We start from the raw sequence: 23,705 nt of genomic DNA, 5'->3' as shown, positions 1-23,705 counted from the left end.
ACAGAAGATGTATAACTTATACCAGCTGTACATATATAATTATATACAGAATATACCCAGGTTATACCAACATGCTCCATATCACTGTATACAGAAGATGTATAACTTATACCAGCTGTACATATATAATTATATACAGAATATACCCAGGTTATACCAGCATGCTCCATATCACTGTATACAGAATATATATAACTTATACCAGCTGTACATATATAATTATATACAGGAGATGCCCAGGTTATGCCAGCATGCTCCATATCACTGTATACAGAAGATGTATAACTTATACCAGGTGTACATATATAATTATGTACAGAATATACCCAGATTATACCAGCATGCTCCATATCACTATATACAGAAGATGTATAACATACCAGCTGTACATATATAATTATATACAGGAGATACCCAGGTTATACCAGCATGCTCCATATCACTATATACAGAAGATGTATAACTTATACCAGCTGTACATATATAATTATATACAGGAGATACCCAGGTTATACCAGCATGCTCCATATCACTATATACAGAAGATGTATAACTTATACCAGCTGTACATATATAATTATATACAGGAGATACCCAGGTTATACCAGCATGCTCCATATCACTATATACAGAAGATGTATAACTTATACCAGCTGTACATATATAATTATATACAGGAGATACCCAGGTTATACCAGCATGCTCCATATCACTATATACAGAAGATGCATAACTTATACCAGCTGTACATACATAATTATATACAGGAGATACCCAGGTTATACAGCATCCTCCATATCACTATATACAGAAGATGTATAACTTATACCAGCTGTACATATATAATTATATACAGGAGATACCCAGGTTATACCAGCATGCTCCATATCACTATATACAGAAGATGTATAACTTATACCAGCTATACATATATAATTGTATACAGAATATACCCAGGTTATACCAGCATGCTCCATATCACTATATACAGAAGATGTATAACTTATACCAGGTGTACATATATAATTATATACAGAATATACCCAGGTTATACCAGCATGCTCCATATCACTGTATACAGAAGATGTATAACTTATACCAGCTGCACATATACAATTATATACAGAATATACCCAGGTTATACCAGCATGCTCCATATCACTATATACAGAAGATGTATAACTTATACCAGCTGTACATATATAATTATATACAGGAGATACCCAGGTTATACCAGCATGCTCCATATCACTATATACAGAAGATGCATAACTTATACCAGCTGTACATACATAATTATATACAGGAGATACCCAGGTTATACAGCATCCTCCATATCACTATATACAGAAGATGTATAACTTATACCAGCTGTACATATATAATTATATACAGGAGATACCCAGGTTATACCAGCATGCTCCATATCACTATATACAGAAGATGTATAACTTATACCAGCTATACATATATAATTGTATACAGAATATACCCAGGTTATACCAGCATGCTCCATATCACTATATACAGAAGATGTATAACTTATACCAGGTGTACATATATAATTATATACAGAATATACCCAGGTTATACCAGCATGCTCCATATCACTGTATACAGAAGATGTATAACTTATACCAGCTGCACATATACAATTATATACAGAATATACCCAGGTTATACCAGCATGCTCCATATCACTATATACAGAAGATGTATAACTTATACCAGCTGTACATATATAATTATATACAGGAGATACCCAGGTTATACCAGCAGGCTCCATATCACTATATACAGAAGATGTATAACTTATACCAGCTGTACATATATAATTATATACAGGAGATACCCAGGTTATACCAGCATGCTCCATATCACTACATACAGAAGATATATAACTTATACCAGCTGTATATGTATATATATATATATATATATATATATATATATATATATATATATATATAATTATATACAGAAGATGTATAACTTATACCAGCTGTACATATATAATTATATACAGAATATACCCAGGTTATACCAGCATGCTCCATATCACTACATACAGAAGATATATAACTTATACCAGCTGTATATGTATATATATATATATTATATATAATTATATACAGAAGATGTATAACTTATACCAGCTGTACATATATAATTATATACAGAATATACCCAGGTTATACTAGCATGCTCCATATCACTATATACAGAAGATATATAACTTATACCAGCTGTACATATATAATTATATACAGGAGATACCCAGGTTATACCAGCATGCTCCATATCACTATATACAGAAGATGTATAACTTATACCAGCTGTACATATATAATTATATACAGAATATACCCAGGTTATACCAGCATGCTCCATATCACTATATACAGAAGATATATAACTTATACCAGCTGTACATATATAATTACATACAGGAGATACCCAGGTTATACCAGCATGCTCCATATCACTATATACAGAAGATGTATAACTTATACCAGCTGTACATATATAATTATATACAGGAGATACCCAGGTTATACCAGCATGCTCCATATCACTATATACAGAAGATATATAACTTATACCAGCTGTACATATATAATTATATACAGGAGATACCCAGGTTATACCAGCATGCTCCATATCACTATATACAGAAGATGTATAACTTATACCAGCTGTACATATATAATTATATACAGGAGATACCCAGGTTATACCAGCATGCTCCATATTACTATATACAGAAGATGTATAACTTATACCAGCTGTACATATATAATTATATACAGAATATACCCAGGTTATACCAGCATGCTCCATATCACTATATACAGAAGATGTATAACTTATACCAGCTGTACATATATAATTATATACAGGAGATACCCAGGTTATACCAGCATGTTCCATATCACTATATACAGAAGATTTATAACTTATACCAGCTGTACATATATAATTATATACAGGAGATATCCAGGTTATACCAGCATGCTCCATATCACTATATACAGAAGAAGTACAACTATATACCAGCTGTACATATATAATTATGTACAGGAGATACCCAGGTTATACCAGCATGCTCCATATCACTATATACAGAAGATGTATAACTTATACCAGCTGTACATATATAATTATATACAGGAGATACCCAGGTTATACCAGCATGTTCCATATCACTATATACAGAAGATGTATAACTTATACCAGCTGTACATATATAATTATATACAGGAGATACCCAGGTTATACCAGCATGCTCCATATCACTATATACAGAAGAAGTACAACTATATACCAGCTGTACATATATAATTATGTACAGGAGATACCCAGGTTATACCAGCATGCTCCATATCACTATATACAGAAGATGTATAACTTATACCAGCTGTACATATATAATTATATACAGGAGATACCCAGGTTATACCAGCATGCTCCATATCACTATATACAGAAGATGTATAACTTATACCAGCTGTACATATATAATTATATACAGGAGATACCCAGGTTATACCAGCATGCTCCATATCACTATATACAGAAGATGTATAACTTATACCAGCTGTACATATATAATTATATACAGGAGATACCCAGGTTATACCAGCATGCTCCATATCACTATATACAGAAGATGTATAACTTATACCAGCTGTACATATATAATTATAAACAAAATATACCCAGGTTATACTGGCATGTTCATTATTTCAACATACATGAAGACAGGACATCAGAAACATTAATACCCTAGTTACCTATATATGGGATCATTCCCCTGCTCATGATCTCATATAATAAAACGCCATAGGACCAGACATCTGACTTGAGGGTGTACCGGCCATACGCTAAAGCCTCTGGTGCCGTCCATTTATAAGGCACTTCCTTCGAGTGTGATACGTACAGTTCATCCTAAGAAGAAACAACAAATATTTCAATCCAAATCTCTGCTTTCTTTCATATCATGGTAGAGTTAAATAAGCCACCACTAGGTGGAGCTCACTGCATTTAGGTTTATACATGCTCCATTTAACTCTTTGGCAACTGTATAAATCTGCATGTAGGGAACTCTAGCGTAGTGAGCTTCCCCTAGTGGCAGATACAGGTAAACATTTTTTTTTGTTATTCCCTGATTGTCCACTGAAAAATGAGGCCCTCTTATAGTATTCAACTTTTCTTACCTTAATAAATCTTGCCAAGCCAAAGTCTGCGATCTTGCAAATATTATTTTGTCCAATGAGGATATTTCTGGCGGCCAAATCACGATGGACGCAATTTTTGGTCTCCAGGTAATGCATTCCGTCTACTATCTGACCCGCTATATCCAGGAGCCCATCAATATTTAGCTGGTTCCCTTCATTACCTGGGGAAACATTCAACAAATAATGGTAAAAATGTAAACAGGGATTCTCCAAAAGAATTCTTGCTAGATGACAGAAATATGGAATTTTTTTCTACTTGGTGCAATTGCCGCTGTTCTCCTGAATTCGGCGTTGTTTTTCTTTTGTCCCTAGGCCTTTCCTTTGCTGAGATATGCTCCCTTTCTTCCCTAATAGGAAATCTAAACCTTTTAAGCCAAGTGGGTGTGTCCCTATGTGTGATCATACCCAGTTGGCTAAAAAGACCACATTTATATTCTAGGAAGAAGAGGCCATATCTCAGGAATGGAGAGGCTCAGGGAGAAAAGAAAAACAACGCAGGATTCAGGAAAATGGTGACATTTACATCAGTTTAACAAAATGACATTTATGGCTAGTGAAAGATTTTCCTTAAAGGGAATGTCCACCTCATAGCAATATGTCAATCAGTTTTTAATGCATCTTAGTGATAGAGCTGCAATTTGTACTTCAGAGCAGCATTGTAAAAACTGAAAAATTGGACAATAGATAGCAGGGGTGTAGCTGGAAGTGTGGCAGCCAGGGCACGTGCACCTATGAGCCTTTTCTTTGATCACCACAAGCATTCATGTTTCCTCCCGTACAAGTTTCATCCTTACTTTCGCTCATTGAGTACACATGGATAGATACTCCAAAATTGAAGTGTTAACACACAAATGACAACCCACAGACACCAAAGGAGCCTGAAATGCTAATTTCTACATTTATTTCGGTTATTCTGGCTCCTGGTAAACAAGGATGCATAATAATATCCATAATCGGCAACACTCACCTCTCAGAAAGTTAAGCAGGTCCCCCTTGGTCAGAAGCTCGGTGATTATATAAAAGGGGTTTCCCACTGAACATACGGCATACAGGGATAACAGATTACGATGCCGGAGGGTCTTCAGAAATGACGTTTCCCTTATAAAGGTTTCCTGAGTGGTCACCTCTGAAGATATTGAGGAGAAGGAAAAGTATTACAAAAAAAAACAACAACTTGAGCTGTTGCATTGATAATGATCACAGTGGTGAAAAGGGGCAGAGGTGCACACGGAATTAAGGGGGCTCATCATACTGCATGGTGCAATAAAGGGGGCCCATCATAGTGCATGATGGAATAAAGGAGGGCCCATTATGGTACATGGTGGAATAAAGGGGGTCCATCATGGTGCATGGTTGAATAATGAGGGCCCATTATGGTACATGGTGGAATAAAGGGGGCCCATCATGGTGCATGATGGAATAAAGGGGGGCTCATCATGGTGCATGGTGGAATAAAGGGGGCCCACCATGATGCATGGTGGAATAAAGGAGGTCCATCATGGTGCATGGTGGAATAAAGGGGGACCATCATGGTGCATGGTTGAAAAATGAGGGCCCATTATGGTACATGGTGGAATAAAGGGGGCCCATCATGGTGCATGATGGAATAAAGGGGGCTCATCATGGTGCATGGTGGAATAAAGGGGGCCCATCATCATGATGCATGGTGGAATAAAGGGGGCCCATCATGGTGCATGATGGAATAAAGGGGGACCATCATGGTGCATGGTGGAATAAAGGGAGCCCATCATGGTGCATAGTGAAATAAAGGGGGCCCATCATGGTGCATGATGGAATAAAGGGGGCTTATCATGGTGCATGGTGGAATAAAGGGGGCTTATCATGGTGCATGGTGGAATAAAGGGGGCTCTCATCATAGTGCATGGTGAATTAAAGAGGGCCCAGCATGGTGCATGGTGGAATAAAGGGGGCCACATGGTGCATGGTGGAATAAAGGGGGCCCATCATGGTGCATGGTGGAATAAAGGGGGCCCAGCATGGTGCATGGTGGAATAAAGGGGGTCCAGCATGGTGCAGGATTTAGTCACCAAGTACAGATGGGCTCAGTATTTATGCCCCCCCCTTTTCCCATTGCATGGACTTTATAAAACTCTTTAAGCTGTGGTGGGGCATCCGTTCTGCCGCTCAACTTTTGTAGAGGGGATAAAAGCGCCCTGTTGAGGAGGAAAATTTCCAGGTCTGTCGATCAGTCTGAGTCCAAGCGCTTGGACCCCATGATCAATTATCACTGGACAACCCCTTTACGCTCTACAGACAACCCTGGATCTCGGTCCAGTTTTGGACTGCACTGCACGGACTGACTGACGACTCTCCCGACCCAAGCGTCAGTCTCCTAGAAATACATGAAGCTGTCACGCTCGGGTCAGGAGACCTTTCACCCGTCCGTGCATTAGTGGTCTGATTTGCAAGGACATCTGAATGATCCCTAATATTACAGTAAAATATTCAGAATTGAGAGTCCTCAGTGGTTGATACCTTTTAATGGCTAACTGAAAGGATGGTAACACATTGCAAGCTTTCGAGACTACTCAGTTCTCTTCATCAGGCATAAAGTATAGGAGTAACCCCGGCACACTAATAACATGAAAGTAAAGTCTTCTCAACGACAGTCTTTAATTGTTGTGATTTTATTGATTGTGAAAAAAAGGCTGGTGTTACAATCCAAAAAAGGGTGGTGTTACAATCCAACATTTCAGCTCTACATCTCGAGCTTTCATCAGGGATAAGCTCGAGATGTAGAGCTGAAATGTTGGATTGTAACACCACCCTTTTTTGGATTGTAACACCACCCTTTTTTGGATTGTAACACCACCCTTTTTTTTTTCACAATCAATAAAATCACAACAATTAAAGACTGTCGTTGAGAAGACTTTACTTTCATGTTATTAGTGTGCCGGGGTTACTCCTATACTTTAGTCTTGTTTTTTCCCAGAGCACCTAAGTTGGGGTTTGAGCCTGTCATATCTACTTTATATTCTTCATCAGGCATAGACTGATATTACATACTACATACATACATGATATTAATATTACAGTATGATTTTGTGAAACTGCTTTTGACACCAGAGGGTCCAATCATTTTTGCACACGTAACATTATATAATGCAAATAAAATAGTGGCACTTGCCCTTTAAGCGCTTCAATGCATCATTTATATATTCAGCTCACGCTACATTTGGTTTATTGTTGTCTGGGCAGTTGAGAGGTTTAACCTGAATATTCACTCAGAGCTTCACATACTGAGGTCATGACAAGGCGCCAAGCTTTAGACATTATTTGTGTGTATTATACTGGCACCTAGTGGTCAGTTGTTGAAATAGCATTATCTGGATCAGCAGAGTGTAGATGAACAGTAATGGCCTGTAGGAGGCAACAAGAACAAACACCGACTCCAAAAATTTTTAGCTTGAGTTATATGTAGAAACAATGTTTCAGCCAGTAGTCACATGAAAGTAAATATCCCCTTTAAATCATCCAATGCTATCACTCACCTTGATTAATTGTCTTAATTGCCACTTTAATTTTTAATCTTCCAAGCCAGTATCCCTCAAAGACCTGAGAAAAGTTCCCTGATCCCAGCTTCCGTGCCAGTTGGAATTCCTCCCGGGGTCTCTCCCATTCGTCAGCTGGAAGTAGGCTCAACTCAGTGTTTGTGGGCTCATCCTGCACAGAAGGTGTAAGATAAAGTGCTAAATTAGTTGTAGTTAGCTGCCTCTTGTTTTCTACTGCCATAAAAGGCCCAAAAAGTGTATCCAAGTAATGCTTAAATAGCAATGGGGTAAAAGGTAAAGTCCCTGGTGGTCTGGAGCAATAAAAAAAAAAGTATAGAGAGCAATGAAGGCATAACTGATAAAGTCCTTAATGCTGGAGAGCAATCAAGGGTAAAATATAAAGTCTTGTGTGATCTACAGCAATTACAGCAATGAAGAGGTAAATAGTTAAGCCTTTGCTGGCCTACAGCAATAAGAGGGTAAAGGGTAAAGTCCCTGGTGGTCTCGAGAGCAACGAAACATTAAGTGCTACAGAGGTACTGCATCTCCTCCTGAGGTGTGGTACCCCACCATCCAGGTAGGGTGGAGACTCCTGACCACACTCCAACACCTGCATCCCACACAACACAGTAGTGTAGCAAAGCACCTTCGGCGGCTCCCTGCTTGGAGTGCAGCAAAGCACCCATTGGTGGCTCCCTGCTTGGAACACGAAACGTGCTGGGAGGTGGGTGGAGCTTAGTTTACATTAAAGAGAGTGGGAAGAGTTTAGGACTTTAGGCAGTCAGTCAGTCTGTCAGTCAGTTGGTCAGTAAGCAGTAAGAGAAGAAGATCCCCAGAGAGAGGGATAGATGGATGGAAGTGCTGCAGCAGATCCCAGTGACCTGGGTATGCTGGCACAGGAAAGGAAGAGAGAGAGAGCGACATAGACTGAAATCCTGATTCTCCATAGAAAGAAAGATTAGTACGGAACATGAGGAGTAAGAGAGAACAGAGGACGTGGGTTAGAAGAGAACCCTTCCTAGAACTTCTAAGTGCAAGGCCGGGGCCCGGGCCCCAAGGTTGTACGGATACTAATGGTCCTGCAGCAGACACCGGAGGAATAGAAGTTGTTACCACTTTATTCCCACACAAGACTTGGGGGCACAACAGCATCAGAGAAGTGAGCCAGAACTTAGTAGCAAGGAGTCCCCGAAGCAGGCTACAGCTGTCTGCCATACAAGTAGAGTTCTTGGGAACATCTGTCAGGAGGCACTCCAGTGTAACTCAGTACTAGGAGTACTTCACACTTAAAGGCGCTAAAGAGGAGACGTTCAGAAAGGCACATGTTGGCGGAGCGTTGGAAGGGAGCATTCCATCTTGTCTGGAGGTTGACTGAGTCCCTGACCCGGAGGACACGGCACGGAGGCAGGCACCTGTGTGTACTACAGACTGTGAGTAAAGCTTTGGAACTACATGCCCTGGTGTCCTTCACTCATTCCTGCGCCACACACCTGGCACCGCTACATCCCTGTGCCTACACTGCACCATTCCTGCAACGCTTATCTACACTGCCCTGGGACTACAGCTTCACCTGTGGGGAGCTATAACATCTTTCCTGCGCCATACCAGTCCCAGAGGATCTGCATGCAGCATCGGCTTAACATCTCCCTTGCCGAACACCACAGGTGGCGTCCCGAACCATTCAACTTTATTCCATCATTCAATTCCCCTTTTACTTGGGCGCCCAGGGCCACGGACCAGGTCACCGCTGCTGTGACACCTTCCCCCTGAGATACCGGCCCGGTACTGAGTACCCCACAGCCCTGGGAGGGCGACCCACTAAAATCTCTGGTGTTCCTGGAAGAGGTAAATGGTGGAGTCTCTGGTGGTGCAGAGTAGTGATGAGCGAGTATACTCGTTGCTCGGGTTTTCCCGAGCATGCTCGGGTGACCTTCGAGTATCTTGGCGTGCTCGGAGATTTAATTTTTTGTCGAAGTAGCTGCATGATTTACGGCTAATAGACAGCCTGAATACATGTGGGGATTCCCTAACAAACAGGCATTCCACACATGTATTCAGCCTGTCCAGCAGCCACAAATCATGCAGCTGCGGCGACAGAAACTAAATCTCCGAGCACGCCAAAATACTCGGAGAACACCCGAGCATGCTCGGGAAAACCGGAGCAACGAGTATACTCGCTCATCACTAGTGCAGGGCAATGAAAGGGTAAATAATAAAGTCCCAGGTAGTCTAGAGCAATGAAGTGGTAACTGGTGACGACCTTGGTAGTCGAGAGCATTGAAGGGGTAAGTAAAGACCCTGGTGGTCTAGAGCAATGCAGTGTTAAATAGTAAAGTCCCTTGGGATGTAGAGCAATGAAGGCATGAGTGCAAGAATTCCTGGTGGTCCAGAGCAGTGAAAGTAAATGGTAAAGTTCTTGGTAGTCTAGAGCAATGAAGGGGTAAATGGTGAAGACCCTGGTGGTCTAGAGCAATGAAGGGGTAAATAGTAAAGACCCTGGCGGTCTAAATTCCCTTTTTAGAGAGGTGCATGGAGGGAGGTCTTGGAGCTGCCACGAGAGGAATCCAAATTAGACGAGCCATTTCACATGTGGAGGGTGCACGTCCAAGCTAGTTAGCATAGCAGAATCAGGAAAAAAGGAGATTGATGGCACTCCAGGAATAAAGAAAAAAATATATTATATTGTGGCAAATTAAGCCATATTAAAATCAAGTTGCTGACGAGTTCCGAGTGCCTGGTGTGCATTCTTAGTCATAGGACTCTAATGGTGGCAGGAGCGGCGTCTCTACTAAGGGGGCCAGTTAGTTCGCTCTCTTGGGTTGTTACAGGTAGACTCGTGATGTTCTCAGTCTTCTGAATTGACCTGTTTCAGTATTGAGTTCCCAGGATACAGCAGGCGTACGACCCTCACAGCAGCACGGAGACGGCCCCAATTACTGACAAGTAGTAGTTGCCGATATTGAAGATCATAGATTCTCTTCCAAAATATTGCGTCACCTCCTGGCCACTCACCTTCAGACAGGGGGAAGTCAGCAGCAGACCCTTCGCTAATGACTTCACTTTGTAGTATTCAACTAATTTATTCAAATCTGGAAAGAAGCTGGAGGAGTTCACGTGATATTCCCCCTGCTCGTCCTGAAGGATCTTGAAGTGTCGTACAGTGTTCTGATCCCGCGCTGGAATGTAAAGATTCCCAGTTATTTATGTACATTACATTGTGGGGGTGGCAGAAAGATTTTGGTGCAAAAAAGCTGAGCATATAATACGTAATTTGTGCGGATCCTATACTATAGCTTCTGTGTTACTCCAGAGCTGCATTCACAATTCTGATGATTTTCAATAAAATCAGCAAGACTGTTACTAAATAAGCTCCTAACAGGTCAAGTCTGTGTCCTACAATGCAGAGGGCAATTATGTCTTCCTGTATCTGCTGTAAAGGTGACACTTCCCAAAATGTAAGCCACACGTGCAATAAGTAGAAAATGCTGGAAGATTTCAGCTGTGACGCCAGCAAAATAGTGAATGTCGCTCTGGAGTACAATTTAGGATATAACTCCGGATTAGCACAGGATAAGTAATCAGTGGCGTAACTACAAAGTTATGGGCCCCGGTGCAAACTTTCAAATGGGGGCCCCCCATGCCAAAATACACACGTGGCTCCTCTCCGTACACCTTGTACACACGCAGCTCTGCTCCGTACACCTCGCACACGCGCGGCTCCGCTCTGTATACACATCTCCGCTCCATACACCTCGTACACACACGGCTCTGCTCCGTACACCTCGTACACACACGGCTCTGCTCCGTACACCTCGTACACACGCGGCTCTGCTCCGTACACCTCGTACACACACGGCTCCACTCCATACACCTTGTACACACACGGCTCTGCTCCGTGCACCTCATACACACACAGCTCCGTACACCTTTTACACACACAGCTCTGCTACATCCACCCTGTAAACCCCTCCTGACCCCACACATAAACTTCCCCTCATCGAGGACCATAGCAACCAGCACCACAGAGTCCTGCAGACATCGAGGCTCCTGATCATGTGACCCCACTGACTCCTCCCCTCCTGTGACCTCATCACAGGTCCTGTGCGCACAGAAAAGAACAGCCTAGGATATCATTGCAGGTTGTGGGGTGCTGGGGTGGGTCTATCTGGGAGGGCGAGGACTGGGTGCATGGGGGAACGTGGTGGCTCAGTGCAGGAAGAATAGACTCCCAGGTGGGATGCGAGGGGGGTCAAAAACGAGACTGTCCTGTGAGAATCGGGACGGTTGGGAGACATGGTCTGACTTGCCAGGCCCCTGACTTCCCCTGGGCCCGGTCGCAATGGTGACTGCTGCGACCGTGATAGCTACGCCCCTGTAAGTAATGTAATGTATGTACACAGTGACTCCTCCAGCAGAATAGTGAGTGCAGCTCTGGAGTATAATACTGGATGTAACTCAGGATCAGTACAGGATAAGTAATGTATGTACACAGTGACTCCTCCAGCAGAATAGTGAGTGCAGCTCTGGAGTATAATACTGGATGTAACTCAGGATCAGTACAGGATAAGTAATGTATGTACACAGTGACTCCACCAGCAGAATAGTGAGTGCAGCTCTGGAGTATAATACAGGATGTAACTCAGGATCAGTACAGGATAAGTAATGTAATGTATGTACACAGTGACTCCACCAACAGAATAGTAAGTGCAGCTCTGGAGTATAATACAGGATGTAACTCAGGATCAGTACAGGATAAGTAATCTAATGTATGTACACAGTGACTCTGTCGACAGCGGATTATTCAGGATACTCTCCAGGCGTGACAACAGAGCTTCTTTATTCATGAACAAACAGGAACAATATATGATAAGCTTAATAGATCAGGAATAAATCATTTGTGTGTCTCTATCTGTGCAGCATCTACAGCAGGCTGCTTCTCTCATACACAGACACTGGAAAAACAGGAAATATAGTCACATGCTCTCCCTATGTGAGCCTCTGGGAATTTTTTTGGTTCTAACTTTATAAACAGCATACAAATCTAGCAACCAAACACTCATCGACAGGAATGGAGTTGTTGCATCAAACATATTCCTACAGACTCCACTATCAGAATAGTGAGTGCAGCTCTAGAGTATAATACAGGAATCCATGTAACTGAGGATCACTACAGGAGAAATAATGTATAATATATCTAAACATATTTGCCATTAAAGATTCTAGTAGAGATGATTGACAGCCACTGTCAAAGCTATAATGCAAGAAACATCTAACATTTCAAAGTTTGATATACCTGATAGAGCATACGAGAAGCCTTGTTTGTCACTAACACGAACCAGGAAAGATCCCATTGTATTTCCTTCTTTCTTAAGGAGAGAAACAGCCTCCGTCCTCGACAGGTCTCCAAAAAACCATCTGGGGGGACAATTATTAGAGTTAGAAGTTGATTCTGGGACCGTAATATTGCCCTGGTGATGTCATGCTGCAAGATATGATGATGTAAAGGTCGGCCAGGGCGGTAGTCATGGTTGTGTATCTCGGGCATTGTATACCCTGGCCACCCTCAACAGGAAAACGGTACGTCTTCGCTTGTATGGTACAATCAGTACTCACGGTGCTTTCAGCGTCTTCTTTGCTGCGTTGACTTGAAACTGATCCTGGATTCCAATGAATAGAGACACAGTCCAGGGCAACTCTTAACTGAACAAATTTATTTGCTTCAGGACACAGCACATCCACATAGTATTCAGCATTTTCATCACAGTAAAGACGGCACAATACTTAATCTTTCCCTTCACTGTTCCTTACGTCACTAATTGTTTCCGCGGGACGGAGCATCTCAGACAACCCCTTAGTGTCCTCCCTGACAAGCGTTACCATGGTGAAATATTCTCCCGTCCGTTTCGCCCTGGACATCAGAGATCCAGCCCACGAGGCTATCCGCCACATACTGGAGTGACCTGCCCGTACACTTTTATGGTGACCTTCAATCTTCCTCTACTTCCTTCTTTTCCTCTCTACTGCTGGTTCTGCTGTACCTTGTTCTTCTCTATGTAACCCCTGGACGGCTGGGCAATAGCTTTAACTTTATGGGGTAGTTAGGCAGCTTGGGCATATAGCCCACCCGAGCACACCGGGGTCAGGCCCCTGACTGACTACTACAGGAAGACCTACAGCTAACCCCTCCTACAATTAACTCTTGTGTGTACTACATATCTACCAAGTAGTGACTCAGTGCCCCATCTAGTGACCATAACCCAAACTGCACTGTCCCTATCATATACATGGTGCAGAGACATAATAACACATAATATATAAATAATGCAGCAACATGAAATATACATTAGAACTCTACATCGGTATAAAATATATAAATATACAGTGTCTTGCGAAAGTATTCGGCCCCCTGGAACTTTTCAACCTTTTCCCACATATCATGCTTCATATAGAAAGATGCCAATTGTAAATTTTTGGTGAAGAATCAACAAGTGGGACACAATTGTGAAGAAGAACGAAATTTATTGTTTATTTTAAATTTTTGTGGAAATTCAAAAACTGAAAAGTGGGGCATGCAATATTATTCGGCCCCCTTACTTTCAGTGCAGCAAACTCACTCCAGAAGTTCATTGTGGATTTCTGAATGATCCAATGTTGTCCTAAATGACTAATGATAAATATAATCCACCTGTGTGTAATCAAGTCTCCATATAATTCACCTGCTCTGTGATAGTCTCAGGGTTCTGTTTGAAGCACAGAGAGCATCATGAAGACCAAGGAACACAACAGGCAGGTCCGTGATACTGTTGTGGAGAAGATTAAAGACAGATTTGGATACAAAATGATTTCCAAAACTTTAAACATCCCAAGGAGAACTGTGCAAGCAATCATATTGAAATGGAATGAGTATCATACCACTGCAAATCTACCAAGGCCCGGCCGTCCCTCTAAACTTTCATCTCAAATAAGGAGAAACTGATCAGAGATGCAGCCAAGAGGCCCATGATCACTTTGGATCAACTGCAGAGATCTACAGCTGAGGTTGGACAGTCTGTCCATAGGACAACAATCAGTTGTACACTGCACAAATCTGGCCTTTATGGAAGAGTGGCAAAAAGAAAGCCTTTTCTCAAAGATACCCATAAAAAGTGTCGTTTAAAGTTTGCAACAAGCCACCTAGGAGACACACCAAACATGTGGAAGAATGTGCTCTGGTCAGATGAAGCCAAAATCGAACTTTTTGGCAACAATGCCAAACGATATGTTTGGCGTAAAGGCAACACAGCTCATCACCCTGAACACACCATCCCCACTGTCAAACGTGGTGGCAGCATCATGGCTTGGGGCTGCTTTTCTTCAGCAGGGACAGGGAAGATGGTTAAAATTGATGGGAAGATGGATGGAGACAAATACAGGACCATTCTTGAAGAAAAACTGTTGGAGTCTGCAAAAGACCTGAGACTGGGACAGAGATTTGTCTTCCAACAAGACAATGATCCCAAGCATAAAGCAAAATCTACAATGGTATGGTTCACAAATAAATGTATACAGGTGTTAGAATAGCCAAGTCAAAGTCCAGACCTGAATCCAATCGAGAATCTGTGGAAAGAGCTGAAAACTGCTGGTCACAAACGATCTCCATCAAACCTCACTGAGCTCGAACTGTTTGCCAAGGAAGAATGGGCAAGAATTTCAGTCTCTTGATGTACAAAACTGACAGAGACATACCCCAAGCGACTTGCAGCTGTAATCGCAGCAAAAATGGCGCAACAAAGTATTAAGTTAAAGGGGCCGAATAATATTGCACGCCCCACTTTTCAGTTTTTGAATTCCCACAAAAATTTAAAATAAGCAATAAATTTCGTTCAACTTCACAATTGTGTCCCCATTTATTGTTGATTCTTCTCCAAAAATTTACATTTGGTATCTTTATGTTTGAAGCATGATATGTGGGAAAAGGTTGAAAAGTTCCAGGGGGCCTAATACTTTCGCAAGGCACTGTATATATACATAATAACAACATGGAGATTTAAAGGCATAAGACAACCCCTTACAATGACATCATACCGCATAGGATCCATATACTGTGCAAGAACGCCATCTAGGGCCAGTTTATCATTGTAGAAACAATGCATATTTAGAGAGAGGTCAAACTTGGAGATCCCGGGCACCAATACAAAAACTGGTCCGGAGGGCGACTGACAAATATTTTTTCAGAAGTTTCTAAGAACAGGAAGAATTCTTATAGGTCGTACACACCTGGTTTCTTTCCCATATTTTAAGTCGCATCTCACATCCTTAAACCCAGCTGTATGCACCTGCTTTATACAATATATGCGTCATCTGAATAATATGCTTAGTTTTGTCACAATAGTCTCCCGTTACAGTGAAGTAATCAGCCCCATCACATGATAGCAATTAAGGGCTGAAAAGAAGGAAACCAGGTCTAAAAATCATCATCTGGACTCTTATCCACCATCTGGAGACCTCACCAACCATCTCCACCAAGACCATGGAGTACACTGTTGTGATGGTGCTAGTACTCTCTACAACCCTTTATGGTGAGAAGTAACCAAAGACGTAGATTTTGATTCTAGTCCTGGTTGGAAATCCAAATAACTAGATCCTAGACAGGATCTTGTTACCAACGTGCATTGAAGAACACTCCTTCCAGCAGTGGTGTTACCTTCAGCCATGACCAAAATGAGACTTTATAGTATTTTGGATGCATTATGAGAAGTCCCCACTCATCAGGAGAGACAGCAATGGATGAGGAAGAGCAAGTGTACCAACACAAGAGAAAGAATGGCAACAAGATGGACTGTGACAAGCAAGGAATCTGAACGATTGGCCATTATGGAGGAACCATGTCCTTGTGGTCACCGGAGGAAGAAGTGACTTTGACCAATATTAATAACAGAGCTATAAAACTGCCGGCACTGTCCTTGGAGCTGCAATGTGACCTGTAAACTGAGATAAGAGAGCAAAGAGCAAAATAAATATGCTTAGTCAGCTAGAAATTCCCCAGAAATTCTTTGGTTGTGGCCGCTCCAGGTGTATCAGTGTAGTGAACAGTCGCTACAGTCTGGGGTGAGGAAGAACATTAACACTACATGAGCACCGCTGAGCAGGGCCGGCCCAAACGTATAGGCGAACTAGGCGGCCTCCTAGGGCGCCGACCCAAAGGGGGCGCCAGAGAAAAAATAGAAAAAATTATAAAAAATCTTTTCAAAAGGCAAAAAGTTTTAGGGATGGAAAGAAAAGTGTACATATTTAAGGGCAAATATGATGCAAGAGAGGTTGGTTGGGTTGGCAACAATTTCAATAGAATCTGAAGTTGCTAAACAAATTAATCTCGGTGACTTAGTGTCATCCTTTTAAAAAAAAAAGGCAAGGAAACAAAAATTTTAATTACCTATGGTCGTTTTTGTTTTGTGTTATTGATTACTTTGTATATATTTGTCCTATACAACTTCTCAGAAGATTAAAGAGTTAGGAGAGAGTTAATTAATCATTGTTGTTGTGGTTTATTTTGCTCCTAAATTTATATCCCAAGTTTTCATCTACTGCCAAGAATAGTAGGGGCGCAACAAAATAGTTTCGCCTAGGGCGCCGTAATCTCTCGGGCCGGCCCTGCCACTGAGCTTTAGGGCGAGGAGCACTCACTCTGGACAAGCGACCCTGTCCATCAAGCTAAGCGGAGACACACTCCACGCTACATGAGGGGGCGGAATGGTGTACTGAGCACTTGGCCACAACAAGGTAGCACCGAGGAGCCCTGATTTACATATTAAATAAACCAGTTTTCCTAGACAGCAAAAGTAGTAAAATCTGTCGTACAGGCAAGATTTTTTTTTATAGAGGTGTAAGGCTGAGTGCAGACGGACTTTTTAGCCCTGCGGATTTTTCCGCGCAGAATGGAAGAAGTCCGCAGGTCAAATGACCTACATTTTTCCTGCGGATTTCTTCCATTTTTCCTGCGGTTTTCTTGCGGTTTTTGTGCGGTTTTCCACTGCTTATTCCCCCCTGCGGATTTGGAGACAGGAGAGGTGGAAAACCGCACAAAAGAAGTAACATGCTGCAGATTTTGTACCGCAGGAAAACCGCGCAGAAAAATCCGCAACGTCTGCACAGCGTTTTTTTTTCATTGCTTTTAATGGTACTGTACATCACAATGCGGATATGCAACGTTTCTGTGCGGTAAAATCTGCAGCGGATCCGCTGGATATCTGCATCGTGTGCACATAGCCTAAGTCCCCTGTGTGACTGTACTAGCAGTTTAATTGGAGTTTTGCGGATGAGAGACTCCTGTTGCAAATTGTCCTAAAACCATTATAAGGAAAACTTAAAGGGGTAATCCCATCTTCAAGATCCTATCCCAATATGTAATGGGTGTAATAATAATAATATTATCAAATACCTACAGTTAGAAATGTAGTATAGTTCTCCTGATAAGCCATGCCACTTACCCCATGTGCAGGGCATTGCAGTAGCTTAGGTATCCATGGTTACGACCACTAACAACTAATTGTCACTATATGAGTGGCCATAACCATAGATATCTAAGCTACTGCAATGCCCTACACATAGGGTAAGAGACATAGTGAATCAGAAGAACTACACTACATTTCTAATTGGAAGTATTTGCTAATATTATTATGATTACACCTACTTGATATTGGGATAGGATCTTGGTGATGGGAATACCCCTATCACCATGGTGCCCATAACAGAATAGTGTCTATAACAGAAGCTGCAAAATTCTTCAGTTCAAATGTATGAGTTCCAAGGGCGTGGCTTCATGGGGTAACAGTACCACCTGGGCTGTGGCATGTGATGGGGTCCAAAGGCCCCTCGATGACACTAGTATTATAATGGTACACGCAAATTGGGGGCCACAGTACAGATTTTAGGTTAAGGCTCAAGAGCTTCAAGTTACGCCTCTGAGTTTCCTAATAATCATAAAAGGAGGACCAATATTTTGTATAGTCATGAAACCTATAGAACTTTTGGGTAACTTTGGGACTCATGATGTCCTTTTGCCCAGCTGTACCATTTTTAGTATCTATTATAAATCCTTGCAGGAGAATTTTGCTAAAAGACATGAAGTTTCTCAAGGTTTGTGATAATTAAAATGGCTCGTGTGGTTTACAAAAGACATTTTCTAATACCTGGATTAATAGAGGGTGATTCGTCGTTTATAACCTTTGTCAATTGGGCAGAGCAAAGAGCAGCCACAAAGAGCTTCTCTGTCTCAGGAGGAACCAGCCTGTCCATGCATTGTACTGATGTCACGTAATGCTCAATTGCTCCTGCGGTGGTGCTGTAGGAAATTTGCACACCTGTTGTCAGCTTCCTAAACAGCTTCTTGCTGACTACTAGAGCTTATTTTCAAGGGACATTTCTGAAAAAAAAAAAAAAAAATTGTCGAATCACTCCTGTAAGTGTTTGTAAAATTAAAGTGGTTGTCCACCTTTGGAGATCATTACTGCTTTTAAACTTAAATACATGGTTTATTTTGGTAAAAAAAAATCATAATTGTCAAAAATGTTGCATATCCTGCCTTCTGTAGCCACTGTTTTGCATTGTCTATTGCTGGCAGTAGAAAGAGTTAACTGAGAATCCATAAGTGAGCTCATTCTGAGGATTCAACGGTAGAGCTGCTACCTCTTTTATGTCCTTTTCTGACCTTCTCTCAGCTGATTTATGACCACGAATGACAGCAAAGCTGAATGTGCAAAGAAGCAAAGTGTCTGTGATAGCCAAACGGTGCAAATTTTTTAATGAAAGTGAATTTAAAAAATTTTTTTTTTGCCACAAATGCATGTATTAAAGTAAAAAAAAAAATGTTCCCGGGGTGAACAACCCATTTATAGTATTAAATGTATTTTTAAATGATGAAATCAGGTCAATAAAGGATATATAATACAATCTGAAACCACCTTCTCCGATTTGCAATCACAATCGCAGCAGGAAGGGATCAGTAAAAGATTCATTTGACAAGAGCTTTGTCTGAGTGGCGGAGTTTCCTCCTAGCTCCATCCACATTTGGTTTTAGGTTGCAGGGAAAGACCCATAAGGCCGACTTGGGTTTCACTTCATGCTACATCCTTGTTGATGGGGAAAATATTCTCAGAAGGCAACTTCTAACTCTATTAAGGTTTGGCTGTAATTTGAATATTTCACACCCCAGTCCGTTTCTTTATGTCTTCTACAATCCTCAAAAATCCCCTGGAAGTTATAGGGTCACAAGGAGACAACTTTTTTTCCCATCTCCAACATTGTGGATGTTCTATCTATAGTGACCATGCTCCTCTTGATGGTCTTCAGAAAATTGTTCTCAATGGTCCAATAAGGGATGTTGTTCAGCTCCAAAGGAAAGTAGTTAACACTTAGCCTTTAATCATATAGAATAAAAAATATTTGCACAATGTGCACATATTTAAAAAGATACATAATGCTTACACGTTTCAGGTTGAAAGAGCCCTAATCATATCAGAAAAGTGTGAGTAGACTGATTCTGGAAAAATCCAGGGAAAGACAATTGTGTTTGGATGGGATGATAAGTAAAGTGTAAGAAGGTAGTGGATCCTCTAGAAACTGGTGGATAATGGGGTTTTCCATTCTTTGACCCATTTCTCCTCTGTCTTTGTGCCTATATTGGTTCCGTAAGGTCTCTAAAACATTTCACATGCATGAATGATCATACACATTATTTGTATGTCAGCTGGTCTGGACCCTCCGATTTGAGAAGATCCTGACATTCATCTAATGTATATGGTGGCCTCTTGACTGTCCCCCGATGACAGATGTTAGGGAAGATCAGGACTGATCAGATGGATTTAAGCTCCCCAACCCTTTGGTCACCAGAGGAGTCTGGCCATGGCATGATATTGCCTTTCAGCATGTCACTCACACAACCTCTCTCCTCTCTGGTCCCGAGAGAGTTGTCATATTTGGAGGACCCTCCTTTATTATTTCTATACTCTTTATTTGGGAGTAATTGCTCATGTGTTCACCAAAGAAGTCATGAAACCTATAGTTCTAAATGTTGACCTCTCCCAATGATAGAGCCGATCTTCAATCACTACTGGATACTGTTTTCCTTACTTTTAGAACATCGCAGGACAACTGGGAAGACCTTCACCCTGGTATGTCCAATTAGATGTTGTGTATGGAGCTTCTTAAGATATGTGCCCACAGAGTTTTTTGAGGAGTTTAAGCTAAAAAAAAGCTTAAAAAACACTTTGACATCATTGTTTTTCATATGTTCAATATTTTGAGCCTATTTTTTTTCCCATTTTGAAAAACTGGTGAAAAAAAGTGCATATAATTCCTTTGAATTGGTTCCTGGAGGACTCTGCTCCTAACTTGACATTGTCCAATCAAAAGGCTACAAAAAAAGCAAAAAACACTCCAAGAAACAAAAAACTCCTTCACAATAAACCTTATGCCATTTTTAAGACATGCCTGAATCATTGACTCCAACCCTCTGGTCAACGTTGGTCTTGATCTGATGAATTGGGTCCTATATATTTGGAAGAATAGAGCAAAGAAATTTCATCAAAACGACCCCCGGTGTTTCCTTGCAGTGTTTTTGCCTTGGAAAACTCAGCGTTTCAGCTGGCTCCTTAAAGACACTGTGTGCATACACCCCAAAGAAGCATTTTCTGAAGTGGTTTCCACTAGAAAACTCAATTTCTGAGCACATAAAATAACAATCCTATGTGCACACATCCTAATTGTCTCATTTTGACCCTCCATCTCAAGGCTAAAAAAACCTCTTGGAGATCGACTAACATAGATTATGAGTTTGAGTTGTCCATTAGTTAGAACAGCTGAAAGATTGTGGTCCAAAGTTCACATTTATTTACCCAAGCAAAATTTATCTCCATTTGTTTAATCAACCTCTGAGGGTTCCAATCACTTAATGCTCATTCAGCTGTCAGTATTTTCTGAGAAAAACGGACCAATATTATTGATCAGAGCAAGGTCTGAGTGTCATCAGTTTTTCTCGTACGTGGAAACAAGCCCCCAGGAATTTCTCCACCTTCTCCTACCCATCAGTGGACAGATCATGGATGGCATCGAATGCTGTCCGATTTTTTCACAAACCCATAGACCTTCATTGTTGATTTTGATCAGACACGACTCAGATCAATATCAGACGTGTTTCCGCAATTTTGCACTGGACCACTGGGTCCGAAGACAAAATCTGACATGTGAATAGCCCCTTAAGCCCCTTAGGCCGGGACCACACATGTGAAAAACAGGGCCGAGTCTCGCATGTTTATACCCGGCACTGCCGCCGGCACTCGGGAGTGAAGCGTGCGGCAACATAGCAATACATGCAGCTGCACGCTCCGCTCCCGATTGCCGGTGGCAGTGTCGGGTATTGACATGCGAGACTCGGCCATGTTTCTCACATGTGTGATCCCGGCCTTAGACTGTTACAGGTTACGAATGCAAAAAAAACTTGTATGTGAAAGCTGACATCTGAATGGGGCCTTAGGTTCACCGTTCCGACGACCTCTAATCTAATGGAAGCGGTTTGGTTATTTGCACTCTCCTACAATGTACTATGGGTTTTGCTGGTGGCTACGTTGCTATTATTTATGCCAAACTTATTAAAGTGTTGCACAATGGTTGCTCTATTTGGCAAATCTTCAGATACGTTACCTCCTTCCAGAGCTGTTTTTCCACTGTTTACTCTACCCCCTGCTAAAGTGCACATTTTTGCGTCTTTTTAAAAATTTGCAATTAATAAGTCTGTATTAGATCCTTTTTTCCATAGATCAAGCAAACATAGAAAAAAGTTGCACATTTCGACTCAAAAACCCCAAATCTTGATAATTTACCCCCATTGTAGCAAGCTAAGTGCGAGCATAATTGCTCTGAGGCTACACGTATAAGTAATATTGGACTACTTACGGCTGTACTTCCAGCGTTCCTTCTTCTGCCATGTAATTATATGGCACGAACCCCTTCTCGCCAGTCTTGGTGCCATCTGCTCTCAGCTTCTCTACTATCCACCAGTCCCCACTTCTGTCCAGAGCTTGGAAACGATCTCCAGCTTTGAAGCTCAGCTCCTGACGGCCAGCACCTTTAAAGTCCCATTGACTTACATACCTATTGGTCGGTTGGTTGAGGTCACCCATGTTGTACGGTGGATGCAACAACCTCACATGTATTCAGCCCAAGTCAGAAGACACTGTTTACTCGCCAAGACTTTCCCGTCCGGGGATTCTTATAAGATGGGTGTGGAGGCTTAAGAACCGCAGAAGAAAGAAGGTTGGATGAAATATGTAAATATCTCAGGTCACAATGTGCAGTGATTGCTGTGTCCGGGCATTGGAATTATTACCTTTTACTTCCTCATTGCTTTTTACTATTAGCAGTAGCACCTCTGTCACATGGGAGGAGGCAAGTGCGGAAAGTTCACCTGCTTTTTTGTAAGAGGAAGAAAATCCCAAGAATCAACATTTAATCATGAAACTTTCACATTGCCTATAAGATTAGTACTCAGTAATATAAATGCACCGCAACTGGAGCTATGCCAGCAGGTCCTGCCTGCCAAGGGCTCATTCAGATGTCAGTTTTTCACAGATACAACTTGGACCTATTATAATCTATGGGGCCGTTCACATGTCCATGGGTTTTTGCAGACTGTGACAAAATCACGTACGACTTTGTTCTGAGTCTCAGTTCAAACTCGCCAATGCAAATCCATGGGTCCATGTCTAAGGAGCTGGAGATGTTGCCTACATCCCAATACATTGAAGACATATGTATTGTTTCAATGTATTTTGCTATGCAATGTGTTTAGTGATATGCCTTATTAGTAATGGAGTTGTGTTATGCCAGCCACAGGTAGTTACTAGAGACAGTTAATGTTAATGATTGAGACTAACCCAGAGTGGGAGGGGCTAAGGTGAAGGGAAAAATAGAGTTACCTGCC

At 41.6% G+C, this 23,705-nt stretch overlaps 1 protein-coding gene across 1 annotated transcript in view; it reads right to left on the bottom strand.

Annotated features, from left to right (window-relative positions):
• Window positions 1–23,088, bottom strand: part of PTK6 (protein tyrosine kinase 6) — a 29,655-nt gene extending 6,567 nt beyond the window's left edge. The window contains exons 1-7 of the mRNA XM_073580875.1: window positions 22,679–23,088; window positions 13,044–13,165; window positions 10,763–10,926; window positions 7,751–7,922; window positions 5,206–5,364; window positions 4,218–4,399; window positions 3,795–3,948 (exon numbers count right to left, since the gene is read on the bottom strand). Coding sequence (XP_073436976.1) covers window positions 3,795–3,948; window positions 4,218–4,399; window positions 5,206–5,364; window positions 7,751–7,922; window positions 10,763–10,926; window positions 13,044–13,165; window positions 22,679–22,905 — 1,180 coding nt within the window. The 5' untranslated portion in view covers window positions 22,906–23,088. The remainder of the gene's footprint in view (window positions 1–3,794; window positions 3,949–4,217; window positions 4,400–5,205; window positions 5,365–7,750; window positions 7,923–10,762; window positions 10,927–13,043; window positions 13,166–22,678) is intronic.
• Between the last annotated feature and the right edge of the window lie 617 nt (window positions 23,089–23,705).

The sequence above is a fragment of the Dendrobates tinctorius genome, unplaced genomic scaffold, assembly GCF_039654945.1.
Source record: "Dendrobates tinctorius isolate UK_male_01 unplaced genomic scaffold, ASM3965494v1 ptg000065l, whole genome shotgun sequence".
Lineage (NCBI taxonomy): Eukaryota > Metazoa > Chordata > Amphibia > Anura > Dendrobatidae > Dendrobates > Dendrobates tinctorius.
This window is presented reverse-complemented; position numbering and strand designations above follow the sequence as displayed.